This window comes from Lepidochelys olivacea (genome assembly GCF_965140295.1).
Source record: "Lepidochelys olivacea isolate rLepOli2 genome assembly, chromosome: 11".
NCBI classification, from domain to species: Eukaryota; Metazoa; Chordata; order Testudines; family Cheloniidae; genus Lepidochelys; species Lepidochelys olivacea.
This window is the reverse complement of record NC_140421.1, coordinates 52,429,339-52,448,325: the sequence shown is the minus strand read 5'-3', so window position 1 is coordinate 52,448,325 and position 18,987 is coordinate 52,429,339. Positions and strand designations below refer to the sequence as shown.

The 18,987-nt window shown below is 40.0% G+C and overlaps 1 protein-coding gene across 1 annotated transcript in view; it reads right to left on the bottom strand.

The window, feature by feature from the left end:
• The window catches only part of ANKAR (ankyrin and armadillo repeat containing), a gene marked incomplete at both ends in the record, with an annotated part of 48,485 nt that extends 34,360 nt beyond the window's left edge, over positions 1-14,125 (bottom strand). Inside the window, 10 exons of the mRNA XM_084643085.1 lie at positions 975-1,183; positions 2,113-2,320; positions 2,865-2,909; positions 4,763-4,804; positions 6,194-6,413; positions 7,190-7,370; positions 8,309-8,424; positions 10,318-10,481; positions 10,970-11,407; positions 13,528-14,125. Of these exons, the coding sequence (XP_084499211.1) occupies positions 975-1,183; positions 2,113-2,320; positions 2,865-2,909; positions 4,763-4,804; positions 6,194-6,413; positions 7,190-7,370; positions 8,309-8,424; positions 10,318-10,481; positions 10,970-11,407; positions 13,528-14,125 (2,221 nt within the window). The remainder of the gene's footprint in view (positions 1-974; positions 1,184-2,112; positions 2,321-2,864; positions 2,910-4,762; positions 4,805-6,193; positions 6,414-7,189; positions 7,371-8,308; positions 8,425-10,317; positions 10,482-10,969; positions 11,408-13,527) is intronic.
• Between the last annotated feature and the right edge of the window lie 4,862 nt (positions 14,126-18,987).

Below are 18,987 nucleotides of genomic sequence, written 5' to 3'. Positions count from 1 at the left end.
AGCTGGAGATATGTCTTTCTGAATTACATGCAAAGGTCCTGATACTACAAACACTTATATATGTGAATAATTTTAAACACTTGAGTAGTCCCATTGAGCTCAATATGATTACTCAAATGGATAAAATTAAGCATATGCTTAAGTGTTTCATAGAATATCAGGGTTAGAAGGGACCTCAGGAGGTCATCTAGTCCAACCCCCTGCTCAAAGCAGGACCAATCCCCAATTTTTGCCCCAGATTCCTAAATGGCCCCCCTCAAGGATTGAACTCACAACCCTGGGTTTAGCAGGTCAATGCTCAAACCACGGAACTATCCCTCCCCCAAAATTTAAAATTATGTGTTTGTTTTTATGGCACTAGGAACAAGCAGTTGTCATAGAATATCAGGGCTGGAAGGGACCTCAGGAGGTCATCTAGTCCAACCCCCTGCTCAAAGCAAGACCAATCCCCAATTTTTGCCCCAGATCCCCTAAATGGCCCCCTCAAGGATTGAACTCACAACCCTGGGTTTAGCCGGCCAATGCTCAAACCACTGAGCTATCCCTCCCCCGCCCCCCGAAAAAAGGATAAGGGCCGAAAACAGTAGGAGAAACAGGTGTCTGAAAAAATAAGCTACAGTGATCGCAATGGTAACTGAAATAGTATCAAAAGAAAGCTATTTTTTGATGCATGAAGAGTGCATACTAAAAATAGAAACTATATTATTTTCATCATATAACATCATATAACAATTAAGGACCAGATTGCCTTCAGTAACGCATCTGCAACTCCATTCAAATTAATGGACTTCGCAGGGAAAGATAGAGATACAATGTAGCCCCAAAACATTCAAAATTCTATTTTTCATTTTTTGTAGCTTGGCTTGGGAAGTACATTAACTATAGATATTTTCACCATTTTAGGGAAAAATACCACTGGTTAAAATGAATCATACAAATTTTTTTTTTATTTGAGAGAGAATATATGTGCTTACCTACAAGAGTATTCCAAACTGGAAGATCTGGATTATCTAGCTGTATTAGATGCTTGAGAATTTCTGTGTGAAAGTACAGGACTGCTAAATGAATGATATTGTTTCCTTCACTGTCAGTTTTCTTCCAGCTGGCACCAAGAGAAAACAAATATTGAAGCGTGTCTAATGCTCCAGAGGTGGCTGCAAGCAATAGTGGAGTAGAATGATATCTATGGAACACAGAAACATATTGTGGTATAAATTAATATGTAATAAAATATGAAGTATGTGAACAAGTTTATTTCACATAGTTATTTCAGCTGATTATAAACTATTATTTTTCAACAATGGAATCCATGAAGATGTGAATGCACAAGCTCTCTGTCCAGACACATCTGTCTTCGATTTGCAGTTTCTGCTTGTTTGATTTTTAATTGTTCATTTGATTTCTGACTTAGCTGAGGCTCCCTTGAGGTCATACCAAATTCTGCTAAGTCAGTGGTAGTTTTTTCACTGATTGCCACTGAGATTGCATTAGGTCCTTCTTTTCATATTTCTCAATGATAGATATCTGTGCAGTATCATGACAGAATGATGTTGAGAGTGCATCTTCAAGATTTCAGCAGGTCTCCTCTTCTTTTTCCCCACAAAACAATGATTTTATGCTATAGCCTAAATACGTCTCAGGACTCTGAGGGCCCAATTGTGACCTCATACAGAAATGTAACTTCTGTTGACCTGAGTGGTAGCTGCACAATCCTATTGGATGGCAAAATTAGGTCCTGCATTTCTATGGCTTATAACATTCCTTCACACACCCAGAGTATAGGAGCATCATGAGCAAAAGAAATTCACAATCATGAGTATAACAACACTGAAGTTGTACAGCCTCAAGACAATGGGGCCCCAATGCATATAACTCCCATTAAAGCCAAAGGAGTTGCTCCCATACAATTAAGGACATCTATATGAGCATATAAATACTGTTATTTTACTCCTCATTCTGGAAGAGCTAATTGGTTTTCCAATACGGGGCTATATTTGTATGGCAAGACAGAAATTTTAGGAGGGGGGCCATATTTGTGGTCTTTCAAGCACATTGTATTATATAAATGATAAAGCACCAATCGTCACGGTGATAAAAACTCTCGTGACTTACTCAGCTGTTGTTTCAGCCTCTAGCAGATCTGGGTCTTTCCTATAGAGAACCGTGATACAGGAAATGTTGTCATAGAATGCAGCAAAATGTATAGCCATCCATCCTCGATCATCAGGTAATTTATAATCTGCCTTACAGGCCAGAAGACAAGTAAGTGCTTCAATGGATCCACACTGAGCTGCCAGGTGTAAAGCAGTAGGACCTAAAGCTAATGGATATATATTAAAAAAAAAAGCTGATATAATGGACATAATTTTCAAAGTGATGCACCTAAACTGTGCCTGCAAAATAGGATGTAAAATCTCCACGTAACTATTTGCCAGTTTTATCAACACTGTTTTCATGCCATTCTAATCATGGAATAAGTTACTCTACAGTGTCTTGATTTAATATCATATTGAAGCTTTTGAGATAAAAGGAAAACATCTGAATGCATCAACGGATTTAAAACTAAAGATGTCTGAAGTTATAACTTCAGTGGTAATAATATAGTCTTTTATACTTTTGAAAACAAACAAACAAACATCCTGCCTTCCATCCCACGCAAATCATGGAAAAATCTTGATGCTCCTATGCTTCCAAAGCCTTGGACAGACTTAAGCAGCGTGGAAACACATTTTCTTAAAGTATGAACTCCTTAGTTTTAATAAAAATATTCCATTTCTCTGCTCCTTAGCTGTAATCTTTCAAGCTTCCACATGCTGCATAGGTAAAGATAATAAAGGTCATATTTGGATTTCCTTACCACTCACCAATTCTTTCCCCAGAGGTCTCCTTTTCTTGCAAATTTGATTTTCCTGAAAATCAACATATTAAACATAATCAGATACATTGGCACTACTCTGAAAGCCTGGCAGACACACGACTGTTACAGGTAGTATCACAGACCCATAGTCTCCAGTCTGTGCTATACAACCAGATCCCTATAGAAGCCTAGGTAACTTTAATAGGGATTCTGTGGCTGTGTGGAGCCTAATGAAGGATTGGGGTCATAGTATACCTTTTTCTAAAACTAATGCTGATCTGTGTTCCACCAAAGGCAAAGTCTATAGCACAGTTCATGAAAGCAGAGGCTGTAGCGAGGTGGTAGAGACAACTACATAGACTGTTTGTCCACTGGAGAATTCCCCACACCTGGAGACTCCTCAGTAAGGAAGTGGGGTTTAGAATTGAGGTTTCTGAATTATGCGGCAACTACAGTTCCACACACTAGGGGATATGTTCCACCAAAGCAGAGAAGGCATAGTCTCTTAATGCTCCTATCAGTTCCTTTGTCAAATAAAAAGGATTAAAAGATGTACTCAACTGGAGTTCAAACCACGTATATTATCTTTGAATTGGGAATGTATCAAGGAATAAATAACATGAACAGCAGTCAGAAAGTAGTCAGTTTCCGAAAGGAAAGGAGAGTGATCACTTTAGATAAGCTATTACCAACAGGAGAGTGGGTCTGTGTGGGGGGGTGAGGAGAAAACCTGGATTTGTGCTGGAAATGGCCCACCTTGATTATCATACACATTGTAAGGAGAGTGATCACTTTACATAAGCTATTACCAGCAGGAGAGTGGGGTGGGGGGAGAGAAAACCTTTTGTAGTGATAAACACCCATTTTTTCATGGTTTGTGTGTATAAAAACATCTTCTGTATTTTCCACAGTATGCATCCGATGAAGTGAGCTGTAGCTCACGAAAGCTTATGCTCAAATAAATTGGTTAGTCTCTAAGGTGCCACAAGTACTCCTTTTCAGTTTCCGAAAATAAGACCTATAAAAACAGAACTTATCCATTATTTAATTAATGGATCTCCAGTCTTGGCAGGATAAGTGTCTGTACTCCATCTCCTTTTTCTTAAAGAAAGGGAACATAAAGGGCTGTTCAGCCTCTTAACTTGCAAAACTCATTGAACTGGCTGAGATCACTTATATCAAGAAATTTCTCTGAAAAATTTAAAGAGCAGTCAGGCAACTGGATAGTTTAAAAGAAGGCTTCACTACCTCAGTAAAGATCACGTTGAATGCATTGGCTTTGGATTTCAAAGCAAAACAATTATTCATTTGGAACTGAAACACCAAGCTCTAGAGAAGAATTAACTATCTTCCATATATTCCTAAATACAGCAGATGACAAGTCAAAGAATTCTAAAATATGAAACCTATATCCTAGACTGAAGGTGAGGAAGATAGGAGCTGCTGAAAAATGAAATGTAGAATTTTCCAGTGCAGCTCCTATACCTTTCCTCTAATGTTTTCATGAAATCCCAGCGACAGTAATCATGAGACATCACATATTGGGACTGCCTTCTCATGGCTGGAACTTAGTTTACTACTGATGAAGGAATTACAGACACTTTTAAGTAGAACTCTGAACAAGTCTTCCAAGTTCCCATGCTACATGTGCTCATCCCCCACTCAGCTTCCCCTTCTTTTACATCAAAACCCTAATGTACTTAGTCAAAGTTCATGGCTTCAGTGGGAGTTTTGCTTCAGTAAAAGCTGAGTAGAGACAAGACTTGGCCAGTAGACTCTACATCCTAATTTTCATAAAAATGTCAAATCTTCCCTTTCTTGAGATGAACTCTTTTTTGCTTACACTGTATATTTATAACAACAAAATATACTAAAAGATCTGATAATATTTAATGTACTAATTACCAGCTCTGTCCCCCTTAGTCTCACTCTTCTGTGGACGTCTTCCTAAAACAAAAATGTATTTATGCTTGTTAGCTACAGTCTACATGTTTGTATAGTATCGTATATTGGATATACTCTAATTCTATACATTTCTAATGATATTTGTATGCATGTCATAAATCAGGCAAAATGGAATCTTAGAGGGCTACCTTATAGCAGTAATTTAAATAAACTGAAAAGCTGGATGGTGATGACTGTAAAAGCACAGGCTGAAATTCACAAAGAGAGATTGATACATTTATAAAATTAGTTGTAAAGCACATTTTGTCCTATACTGTACGTTGCAGAAAGAAAACAAAGAGTGGTCACAGAATAGATTTCTAATATTTCTAGGGAGGGAAACTTTACTGTTGCCCACAAATACTCTGGAGCCCATACTCCCCAACATGTTTTTTCCAGTGCAGAGGAATTTGTTTCCCCTTTCCTCCCCACCACAGAAGAGGTCAGGGGTTCAGTGATAAATTCATCATCACTTAGAGTCTTTAAATCTATATTGCATATCTTTCTTAAAAGTCCTCTGATTCAACCTCAGTTCATGAGCTTGATAGTGTTCACTGATGTAGTAGGAAAAAATAATGTCCTTCGCTGTAGGAATTACTACGTCAGTAGTTCTCCAACTTTTGAAATGGTGACCCCTTTCACATAGGAAGCCTCTTTATAAATTATCCCCCCTTTATAAATTAAAAACACTTTTTTATATACTTAACACCATTATAAATGCTGGATGCAAAGCAGGGTTTAGGGTGGAGCTCGCGACCCTCCATGTAATAACCTCACAACCTCCTGAGGGGTCCTGACCCCCAGTTTGAGAACCCCTGTACTAGGTGAAATGTATTATGCAAGAAATCAGACAATATGATCATAGTAGTCTTAAAAATCTGTGTATCTACAATCCCATGGATCTTGGAGATCTGCTAGATACAATGGCCACGCACATGAAAGATACTTTCCTCTATACTGCTACATGGCATCCCTGGCTCCTTCCAGTACCTAACGAAAGAAACAGTGCAGCCACATGGGTTCCCCCAACTGCCAGTGTCCAGAAATGCCCAAAGAAGGTGTAGATTTCATAGACCCGGAAGTTAATGGGAATTCAACCTGCAGTAATTTGCACTGCTCTACTCCAGGGTTTTTGAAAAGGAGAGAATGAGATATAGAATGAATGTCCTCCCCAGCCTCCTGCCTCTCACTTCACAGATCTGGATCTATGTGAAATTCCTGCAGAGAGGCTTTCATGGGATTTAGAAAGAAGAAACATTCTACTGTTCTGGTATTCCCTCCTTCCATGACTCCCCCTATCAGAGAGCTCCCCTCTGGTGATGGAAGTGACAGGAAACATGCAGCCCCACAATCATAGCTTCCCGACATATATATATACACATCATATCTTACCTTGGTTTAAGTGAACATTGCACCTCTGATTGATATTCAAATGAGATTTAATCAGCTGACAGATAATTGGCACACGGTTGTGTATGGAAGCATGATGGAGAAGAGCATAACCATATTCATCGACAACACTGAGACTGGAAGTAGATGTTTTACGACAAAAAGTATGGAAGATAGCAGATAGTCCTCTCTCAGCAGCAGACTTCATACCATAAGGTAAACTCTAAATCCATGTAAATAGAATAATAGACAGTATGTCAAAGAGAAATAAAACATTTACTGGAAAAGGAGACACTGGGAAGAGGCAACCTCCAATTCTTAAATTGTGGATCTATACTGAGGGCCAGATCTTTAGCAGATGTAAATCCACTTAACTCCCTTGACTTCAATAAATGTGTGTCAATTTACATCAGATGAAGATCTGGACCCTGAAAATGACTATTTAAAAATGGCAGCATACTACTCAACAGATCTGCCCCCCATATAGTCAGAATCGCATCTAGTTACTTGAGACTAAACAACAACATTTTACTCCTGTTTACACTGCAGCATCAGAGATGTATGATAGGAGAGTAAGTCGATTTCTATTCTGTTCTGTTGATAATGCATAAAGCAATCCATCGAGTTATAAGTGCATAGTAAAATTTTTGCCCTTTGTTATACTTGTTTAATTCCATTAAAGGGAATGGGGTTGTTCATGTATAAATGAGAAAAGAATGTGAGAATAGTGGGTTTACAAAGATGTTACTGAAGCCACAATTTTGCCTGCAGAATCATCACTGATGATGTGCATGAGCCTTAGAGAATACAGCTTCACTGTTAGATTCCAGGTGGAATCTGCAGCACTGGCAGTTATTAAAAAATCATTGTTTTTACTTGTAAACCGTGCAAACTTATTCTGGAATCATCGAGAGACATTCAACATAAAGCCATTTTTAGAGTCAGTTTCCAAAGTAGAAATGCACTTTCCGAAAAACAATTATACAGTAAGTAGGATACCTTGCATTTAATAGCTTTCTTATAACCAAATCTTTTCTTGAATTGCTCCAGTGACTGAATATCAGTTAATGGAAGCCTCTTAGGCTTGAGAGTGCTTATTATTTCATTTATGGCTCCCCACCATGGGGTCTTATATAGCTGCTGATAAAAAGTTTCCAATTCAATGGAGATCAGGTAGTAGCTGTAACAAAAACAAAACAAAGAAGCTTAAAGAGAAACATTTTAGCTCTTTTGTGTACTTTGTGCTGTTATATATAAAATTAAAAATACACAGCCAAGTCCTCAGCTGGTATAAGTTGTCAGAGTACCTTTAACGTCATTGGAGCTACACCACTTTACACCAAATGAAGACCCGGCTCTGTGTCTTTACATACAAAAATATTTTCAATGTACTGTCATTGACAGAAGACTAATAAAATATATAAACAAAAAATCATTATACTATACATGTCTGAATAATCAACAGTTTAAGAATTTTTCAATAGTTGTTATAGCTGTGAACACTTATTTCAAGTTTAACACATCTTAGTTGAAACTATTGAATATTTACATTAAAAAATTCTCTCCTACAGAACACTAATATTACAAAAATGTAACGACTATTTTAAAAACTAAACATTTGCCTCAGACTGTGCACTTTTACATTAATTTTTATAATACAGTTGTGTGAATTTGTTCAATTGCTGGGATTTAAAACATGCTTCTTTTCATATGGTCTTGGAACAATATTTCTGAGACAGATTACTAATTTTATATTATATTTCTACAGAATTTAAGAATATTTCATAATTTAAAGAAAACCTTAACCAACGTTTGCAAGCTTGAGTATGAGATTTGTAAAATTGTGTTTACACATAAATTTAATCAAGTAACTCAATTAGCTTTATTACTTTAATATATTAAACAGAACATTATTTAGACTACTAAAATTAAATTTTGATCAGATCACATTTTCTCAAAGACTACTCAGACTTGATGTTCTTGACAACTGTGATTTCTTTCATTTATATTCGGCAGGTTCAAGTAATCAATAATTGATTTGAAAACAGCAATAAACCAGATTATCACTTTGGCAATTTTTACATACTTTAAATATACAGTATGCAGCATGTTCCTTACCTCTTTCCATCAAATTCCATAGTTGGTATGGAGTAATGTTCTCTGTATGGTATATCCGGGTCTAACAACTGGGCTACATGGTTTGATGCACAATGCTGTATGTCATCAAAGGCGGCCTAGAACAAAATAATAGTTATATTAACCAACTGTAATGTTTACATTTATAAAGTGGTTGTCTGAATGGCTAAAAACTGATCAGAGCCATAGGGTCACTTAAATTTTGTCTGTTATGTCAAACGTACAAGCTGAAATCCATTCTGATCACTGTGCATCTACTCACAGAGACTGCTTTCAGAGACTGTTGACAGTTAAATCCACACCCAATGTGAAGTCTCACTGAGGGAATGGCCTTGATATTGGATGTGGATGCAGTGGCTGTGCCTAGCACACACACTCTTTAATACAGACAGGAAGTTTGATCCTTGTGAAATGAACGGATTTTGCTGGCCCTTTTAACTGCCATTTTCCCTCTCAGGGTGGCCATGATACAATACCATGCATTGTGTTGCACAGGGAGAAAACTGTCCCTTGCATTCTATGCATCCTTTAGGGCAATACTGCCTCTGTAACCAAGGATACCAATCACAGCAGGTAGAAACAGCAAACATTGTTCTGTGTATGTTCACTTCTGTCCTGTTAGACCCCTGAACTATAGTATTAATCATGTCTGTGAAGAACATTCAAGCTGAAAATGGCATGGGGACCTTGATGGGACTCTGGAGCAATCGGTTAATTCAGAACAAACTGAATTCCATTATCCAAAATCAGTAGATGTTTGACCTCATCAAACATTGGTGAGGCCTCATCTGGAGTACTGTGTCCAGTTTTGGGCCCCACACTTCAAGAAGGATGTGGATAAATTGGAGAGAGTCCAGCGAAGGGCAACAAAAATGATTAGGGGTCTGGAACACATGAGTTATGAGGAGAGGCTGAGGGAGCTGGGATTGTTTAGCCTGCAGAAGAGAAGAATGAGGGGGGATTTGATAGCTGCTTTCAACTACCTGAAAGGGGGTTCCAAAGAGGATGGCTCTAAACTGTTCTCAATGGTAGCAGAGGACAGAACGAGGAGTAATGGTCTCAAGTTGCAGTGGGGGAGGTTTAGATTGGATATTACGAAAAACTTTTTCACTAAGAGGGTGGTGAAACACTGGAATGCGTTACCTAGGGAGGTGGTAGAATCTCCTTCCTTAGAGGTTTTTAAGGTCAGGCTTGACAAAGCCCTGGCTGGGATGATTTAACTGGGAATTGGTCCTGCTTCGAGCAGGGGGTTGGACTAGATGACCTTCTGGGGTCCCTTCCAACCCTGATATTCTATGATTCTATGATTCTCACATCTGAAAGTCCAGTAGAGACTAATGATGAAATACTGGCTCCACAGAAGTCAATGACAAAAACACCTATTGACTTCAATGGAGCTAAGATTTCACATTACGGTGATAACTGAGGCTATCGGACAGAAGCCCTGTCCTTTCTATAGGATATAATTCTGGGGGATAATGCACTGACTCAGCCCATTTGCAAATCAGAAAGCTCCCAACTCCTGACAAACTGAAGATGCAGATGGGAGTATGCTGAAGACTGAGAACTGGAGCCAGAGCCACACTAAAGGAACTGGTGAAAGAGAAATGTGTGAATATGTATATATTTGGGGGGGGGGGGAAGCTGGAGAAATACTGTGTCATTCTCCCCCCTCATATGCAAACCTAACTTCCTGAAAATTCTTGCACTGTGCACTCTGTATAGTCAGCTGAAGTCAATATACAGAACAGTTGTGCTACAAACTAGTAAACTGATGACACTGAAGATTTACTATAAGGAAGTATTGCACTGTTACTTTAGCCTGGCTCTATTATATTTTCTCTTACCAATCTGCAGGATAACACCTTTTTCATGAACACATGATTTCCTTAGCTCTCACTGGTATTTTTAACAAAAGTAGACTATTACCTTATACTATATTAGCTGCAAGTACACACACATAAATCATAGAGAAGATACTGAATCAAAACCTTAATCTTTTCTGAAACATCCTCAACAGAAGGTGTACCAACATCAAATTCAATTCCTCCATGGACATGAAAATACTCATTCTTTATGTAATGAAAATGTTGGCATTTAAAATCTGGCCCAAGTACAAATGGAGGCAATTCTCGTTCAGTCTTAACTTTATCATCTACAAAAACAGAACATTTTTTAGAGCATTACAGAAGGTTAAAGTACTAAAATATAATTAATTTCTTAATACTGTCTAAAAATCTAAGGTGCTAAGCAGTTACATATTAGTGTGTTTCATTGAGAAATGATTGTGTAATACTATTTTAGAATAAATATTCCAGTCCAAATTCAATTGCACTGTAGCTTCACAGACTTCAACAGAGTTATATCAGGGATGAATTTGGCTTCCTGTACACAATGAGCATCCAAGTTATCTACCACAGTCTGAATTAAGTTATTTGCCATTGCTACTCTTAGAATGTACAAAATACTAGTTTCTCCACACTTAAAAGACATTCACTTTCTTATATAATTAAAATTTTATTAAACTTTTCAGAATACCTGGTCAAATAATTTTCAAAATACTGTAATTGAATATTATATGAACAATATACAATTTTAAAATAAAAACTTAAAATTATTCCCTGTCTTTTATAAGCTGCTTACCTGAATATGGTTGAAGAAGTTGATTGACATTTGGAATTTTCATCTTTCTTTTTAAGCCAAGTAAAAATGGAATCAGAAAGCTCATTATTTTTAGATATTCAATATCCTTGCGGATTTCTGTTTTTTTCTCTAAGTGCTTGTTCACGAGTTTTTGCTGAAGAATTAGCCTCTGCTGCAACCTTTGGTATGTTACTGTGTCAAGGTGATCCCCCGTATATCTTATCAAATTAGAAAGCCCATATGCTGCATCAAATTTACACACATTTTCATGCTGCTGAACTTGTATAGTACCAAATGTCAACTTAAGTAGTATATTGTCTGCATACTGCATAAAGAGACTTTTTTCTTGTGCACTGTTAGGGTCATAAGTTGGATCTTCATTCATGTTTTCATCATAGATTCCCTCAAAATCTGGTTCATTGGAAAGATCAACTAGACCTGCATCACACACACAAAAATCTAATAAAAAACCATATAACTACTGGATGTAAGTAAAATATATTTTAAAACACTAGTGCCTGTCAAAAATATTTTAATACAACTGTTTAATTCTGACAAGTATATTTTTATTTCCTATATTGCAGAATAATATGTACTTATCTTTATATTAACATAGTAAACATCACCTTGCTGTTATACAAAACCATATCAAATCCGACCACAGTTTAACTATGGAGGATGGGGGTGAGGAGAATTAGGGAATTTCCCAGAAAGAGCTGTTCCTTTCCCTCGGTGTTCTAGTGGATACACTGGGCATCCTGCTAGCACCATCTTTCAGATTATCTTTTTCTTGAGTAGTTTAGTGCTCATGAAAATGCCAAATAGACGGCCCTGGAAAAATGAAGCCCTCTACTTAGCTACACAATAGAGCTGTAGCTGCAGCACACTCCTCCCCCTACCCCCACTCCCTTGGCAGTGGCCTTGTTCTTGTTCTGATGGGACTACCAGTAGGGGAGAGAGAGTTCCTCTCTGCTGAGACTGCCAGTTATGACAGGATCTGATTCCCATTTAAGTCACTGGAAAGTCTCCCATTGATTTTAATAGGACTTGGATCACGTGATTATTGCCAACATTGGGCATGGTTTTGTAATATGTATACCTGTCACTAGGAACTTGATTAAGGACACCAACTAATTTCTCATAAGCCACCAAAGAGTAATGACATTAAATCAGTGGTTCTCAGCCAGGGGTACGTGGACCCCCGGGCGTAGGCCAGAGGTCTTCTAGGGCAGTGGTTCTCAAAGCCGGTCCACCACTTGTTCAGGGAAAGCCCCTGGCAGGCCGAACCAGTTTGTTTACCTGCCGCGTCCGCAGGTTCAGCGATCGCGGCTCCCACTGGCTGCAATTCGCCGCTCCAGGCCAACCGGGGGGCTGTGGAAAGCAGTGGGGGCTGTGGAAAGCAGTGCGGGCCAAGGGATGTGCTAGCTGCCCTTCCTGCAGCCCCTATTGGCCTGGAGCGGCGAACCACAGCCAGTGGGAGCCGCGATTGGCCGAACCTGCAGACGCAGCAGGTAAACAAACCGGTCCGGCCCACCAGGGGCTTTCCCTGAACAAGCAGCGGACCGGCTTTGAGAACCACTGTTCTAGGGGGTACACCAACTCATCTAGATATTTGCCTAGTTTTACAACAGGCTACATTAAAAGCACTAGCAAAGTCAATACAAACTAAAATTTCATACAGACAATGACTTGTTTATACTGCTCTATATTCTATAAGTTGAAATGTAAGTTTGATATTTATATTCCATTTGATTTATTTTATAATTATTTGGTAAAAATGATAATGCAAGCAATTTTTCAGTAATAGTGCACTGCGACACTTGTATTTTTATGTCTGATTTTGTAAGCATGTACTGTAGTTTTTAAGGGAGGTGAAACTTGGGGGTATGCAAGACAGATCAGACTCCGGAAAAGGGTACAGTAGTCTGGAAAGGTTGAGAGCCACATTAAATCAATACAAAACTGAGCTGGATTTTAACCAATGACCTGGTTCTATATTTCATTACCAATCTCTACCATCAGCTGTTCTTGAGATATATTTGTGAGAGCCACAGGATTTCTCTCAGGTGCTTTTTGTCTTTTGTTTAGAAGATTTTTTTTTTTTATTTTAGCCAAGCCTTATTTGTTATATATTAAAAGAGTAGCTAATTTTAAATCTTAATAATAAAGCCAAAGTTTATGATCTAAAAATCCTCTTTGTAAAAAAAATACATACAAACTTTTTTCCAAGTATTTAGGGCCACATTTTCAGAAGGGTTCAGCACCCTGCAGCTCTAACTTTCCTGAAAGGAAACTGCAGAGTGTTGACCACTTTTGAAAGTCTGGCCTCTTAATATAGGTTCCTCAGCATCATTTTGAAAAAATGATCTTTGAAGTGTTTCTCTTTTCATTTACAACTTGATGACTTTTCATATTGTCCAGCAATCTCCTGTTTTTTCAGATAATGACACCTAGATCTTAGGAATATGCTAAGTACTTATCACTTATAAGATTATTTTTCTTTAAATGGGTTATAACGGCTGAAAAGACCACCAGGAAATAACTTGTTTTTTACTCACCGGCTGAACAAAACTCTGAAAAAATATTTTTTTCTGTTTGAGGATTCCCATCCATATCAATATCCATTCCAGAGCGCCACAATTCAGAGAACCTGACACGTTTCTCTTTGGGCATATACACACCATGCCACAGTGCTTTTAACATGTAGTCAACACTTATCAAAATTTGTCCAATTCTGGTGTCAATGTAAGCTGGAGGAAGCTGACAAGAAGTGCTGCGATCGTAATTGGAATCTAAGCTGATGGAAGGAATTTGGTTTAAACAGTAAATTCCTACAGCCAATTCTCTCACAATCTGATGAACTTCTTTACAGTCCAAAGGTACATCTGGCATCACTGGTGTTAGCAAAATTGCAGTCGGGAAACTTATGTTTTTTAGCTGACCCATAAGTCCACTGGGAAGTTCTAATGGCTGGCATAGGTCATCTTTAGAAGCCAGCCAGCTACATGAGGTAGTGGTAAGTAATTCCTGTAACTCACTTCGGTCAAATTTGTCAAAGAAGGCACTGGCATTTCTCTGTACTGCTAAATTTGCTAAGTAGGTTGTCTCATCTCCTTGTTCATTTCTAGGTAATGTTTTTTTGCCAGACCTCAGCATTCTTCAATAGTTCCTTTCTGCAGTGTTTAAAATTAAATACTTAAAGAAAGATAAGACAAACAAGTATAATAGTTATGTAATTAGGTATTAATATTTGTAAGAAAAATGAGTTTCTTTAATAACAAGATTAAAATATACTACGGCATACATGAGGTGTTCCAAGCTATTTCAAGGCAACACATCTTTGAAAATGTTATTTTCCTTGAACCAAGAACTTCATTATGCCTAGGATATCCAAGAACTGGATTGGGCCAGCTTGCAATAACCAAGTGAACTTAAAAAAAAAAATGTATTCATGGAGCCAGGCATTTTGTGCTTTAGAATCTAAGATGTCATTTTAAAAAAACACTACGACCCTTATGGCTGGAAAAACAACCTTCAATTGTGAAAAAGTACAAATCAATGTATTGCTACTTACAGAAAGCCTGAAACAATAGCTGTGAGCGAGTGTGACTGCCCCATCACTCTGAAATGGTTGTTGAAGCTGAAGTCTAGTAATGATAATTTAAATGTCAACATTTTAAATTTCTTTCTTTCAGATTACCCTATAGGGCAGGGACTATGTCTTTACTTGTAATGCACGGGACACCTACAAATAAATTCTCAAATCGTCACACGATGTTTTCTAATACAGTGCAAACACTAAATATCATTTAGTACCCAAGGCATACATTATTATGTATCTCATAAACAGGACCACCAGGTTTGCATGATGTAAAAGAAATGTATCATTTCTCCTCTTCTTCCTACTCAGGGCTTGAATACTACAAGAAACCACTCATTCCCACATTGTCCTTTGAACTCTCACTTTCTACATGCTAATCCTTCTTCCTGTAGGGTATTGCTCACTCAAGCGGTTTATGGAATCATAACTCCCTGCATATTCAGGACATAAGTCCTGTCTTACACAGAACCCAGAATCACAGATAGACAGTCACTTGAGCATCCAAAAAGAGAAATCCTACACCCAGAAAACCTAGCAAGTGGTGAAATGTTAATTTTGGAAGTGCAGAAGCTCTAGAACCACCTACTGAAAAAATAAGAGATTATGTAGATCAAAATTAGAAAAGGAGTACTTGTGGCACGGTAGAGACTAACAAATTTATTTGAGCATAAGCTTTTGTGAGCTACAGCCCACTTCATCGTGAGCTGTAGCTCACGAAAGCTTATGTTCAAATACATTTGTTAGTCTCTAAGGTGCCACAAGTACTCCTTTTCTTTTTGCGAATACAGACTAACACAGCTGTTACTCTGAAACCTTAGATCCAAATAGGTACAGCAGTGTAATTCTAGCAGGGCCTTGGAGTGACAAAACTATCTTTAATAGTCTTCTAAAAATCGGGGGGGGGGGGCATGACTTCGAAAGAAAATCTGCTCTTGGGAAAAAAAATCGCATTTCAATTTATGATTCTGAATTTACTATTGTTGCAAGTAACCTCTAAAAATAAATACAGTAACAGAAAGATTAAAGAAAACATAAAGCATAGGATTTGCCACACTGGATCAGACCACTAATCCAATATACTGTCTCCAGCTGTGACCAGTACCACCTCCCTCAGAGGAAGGTGCAAGAAACTTTGGAGCAAACATCACGTGATAATCTGCTCCCAGGGAAATTTCCTTCTAACCCTCAACAGTTAGAAATTGGCTAATGTGTGGAAGCTTGGAGATTTATACACCTTCTAAAATGTGTTTATTGGTACTGTCCACTATTATAACTACAGCCACTGGTATCCACACAAACACTGAACTGTTGTTGGAATCCTGTTAAACTCTTGGTCGCCATCATCCTGTGGCAATGAGTTCCACAGGCCAGTGAGGCACTGGGTAAAAGAGCAACCAATTTGGAGGCATCTGGGTGCCTTAATGAGGTATCTGTTGGCAACCCCTGCCTCCAGGGACACAGACAGCACCGTCCCCAGCACAGAGCGGCGCTCCCGGGGTCCCACAGCCGGCTCCCGCCAGCGCTCTCCGGCTCACCTGCCTAGCGGCGAGGTGGGAGAAGCCGCCAAGTCCCTCCTTGCATAGGGGGCCGCCCGGGAGGTGGGGCTCCGCGCTGGCCGGTCGCGGCGGGGGCGTGTGAAGGGAGGAGGTTCCGCGGCCCAACCGGGAGAAGCGCGCGGCGCCTGGCCTAGCGGGGTCGTTAGCAACGCGGGACGCCGCCGCCGCTTCGCCGTGGCAACCCCCGCAGGGGGCGCCGTGCACGACGGGCTGGCCGCGCCCGCGCGCAGCTCGCGTGTTCCGGCGAGGGAGAGCGCGCGAGAGCCGGGGCTGCGCGCCAGGCCCAGCGCAGGGCTCCCTATTACAGCGGGGGCTGTGGCTAGTGCAGGCTTGTGCATTTCGTGCAGTGGGGCGGGGACATCACAGACACCCGGGAAGCTGCCAGTGCAAGCTCCTAAATCGGGGTACCACCTTCTGCCCGCTTCTGATTGAATCCGTACCCTGAGAACTGCCTCCGCCAGCGTCCCTCGGGGGGGGGGGGCGTTGGCCTTGTGACTAACAGAAACGTTAGGAATAATTTATTCCTGATCACACATCACCCCAATTAATCTCTGATGAAATTAAACAAGTGGCAGCAGGAATAACTGTGGCTCAGTGACTCACTGAATGCAGGGATCCTGTTAACTATAAGACCGGTAGCAGGACACGTAAACTGGAGTCACTACACTTAGCGCTCCCACAGCCCTGCCCACGAGCCCGCCCTGGTAGCTCGGCGTCGCCCAGCAGGCTCTCCTCATCTACTGCTTTTTGGCTCGCAGCTACTCCAGCACTGCGAGCATCCTCTCAGGACTCAAATCTCTGGCCCCCTCATCTTTAATCCCACTGATTCTAAGGTGACAGAGACCACCAATAACGGGCCCTGTCCTTATTCTGATCTTCTACCTTCAACTCTTCTCAGGACTTTAAAATCTTACCCCCTACACTGCAGCAGCGAGTCTCATTCACACCCTTCCCCAGCGGCTAGGAGGGGAACGAAAGCCCTCCCATTATATGGGGCTCCCGTCCAAGGATCCTATAACCAGCATTCTTCGGACTCCTTGCTGCTGCCTCCCTGGACTTCTTCCTACTATAGCCTGTCAGCAGGCCTCTCCACAACCTCTAACTTCAGCCTTTTTTCAGGGCTGGGATTCCTAGGACTCTTCATCCCCCAATAAAATCCTAAACCAACTTCTTCCATCTTAACCTTTCACGCCTCTAAATTTCCCTTGCTCTATTCCTCCACTGAATACTTCCCTAGACTCTTTCCCTTGAAGTCCTGATCCTGCCCATTTATTAGATCTCTCTCACCTGTTCCCAGACTTCCCAATCCCAAAATCAAAACTGCCCCTAGGTGTCTTCCTTAAGCCTCCCACTTTCCACTCCCCAGAGAGGAAATACACAGTTCCTTCCCTACAGTCCTTCTCATACTGTGTTTCATTTCTTTATAGTCATCCTTCCCCAGCTGGGCTGCACCTTTAATTAGGCCTGGTCCACCCTTCAGGTGCAGCCAGATGGTAACTGGCATCTTTCAGAGCCAGGATGGGGTATATACTCTATCACACAGCCTTAATTTATGTACAAAAAGAAAAGGAGTACTTGTGGCTCCTTTGAGACTAACATTTATTTGAGCATAAGCTTTCGTGAACTACAGCTCACTTCCATGAAAGCTTATGCTCAAATAAATTTGCTAGTCTCGAAGGTGCCACAAGTACTCCTTTTCTTTTTGCGAATACAGACTAACACGGCTGCTACTCTGAAACCTGTCATTAATTTATGTACAGTTCAGGGGACAGGGAGACACATTTAACACATGGTTTAAAAATTGTCACCCCTCTCTTCCCTTTTTGAATTTCAGGGCTTCCCTTTCCACAAGTATCTATGGTCACTTTCTCATTTCTGCTTGACATTCTATCCTAATCAGGATAGCTGTCACTGAAAAAAAAAAAAAAAAAAGTGACAATGGAAGAAACAATGAGGATTTGTATTATATACATTGTTAATATTACTTTCTTACCATCACACCACTGCTAAACAATAGTGATATAGACATTCATTTTATGAGTATCTTCCAGATCTCTAAAAGAAAAGGAGTACTTGTGGCACCTTAGAAACTAACCAATTTATTTGAGCATAAGCTTTTGTGAGCTACAGCTCACTTCATTGGATGCATACTGTGGAAACTGCAGAAGACACTATATACACAGAGACAATGAAACAATACCTCCTCCCACCCCACTCTCCTGCTGGTAATAGCTTATCTAAAGTGATCACTCTCCTTACAATGTGTATGATAATCAAGTTGGGCCATTTCCAGCACAAATCCAGGTTTTCTCACCCTCCCCCCCCCACACAAACTCACTCTCCTGCTGGTAATAGCTCATCCAAAGTGACCACTCTCCTTACAATAAGAAAAGGAGTACTTGTGGCACCTTAGAGACTAACCAATTTATTAGAGCATAAGCTACAGCTCACTTCATCAGATTCTTTTTGCGAATACAGACTAACACGGCTGTTACTCTAAAACCTCTCCTTACAATGTGTATGATAATCAAGGTGGGCTATTTCCAAAATGGCCCACCTTGATTATCATACACATTGTAGGGAGAGTGGTCACTTTGGATGAGCTATTACCAGCAGGAGAGAGTTTGTGTGTGTGGTTTTTGGAAAAAAAAAAGGGGGGGGGGTGAGAAAACCTGGATTTGTGCTGGAAATGGCCCACCTTGATTATCATGCACATTGTAGGGAGAGTGGTCACTTTGGATGGGCTATTACCAGCAGGAGAGTGAGTCTGTGGGGGGAGGGGGGGGCGCGGAGGGTGAGAAAACCTGGATTTGTGCTGGAAATGGCCCAACTTGATTATCATACACATTGTAAGGAGAGTG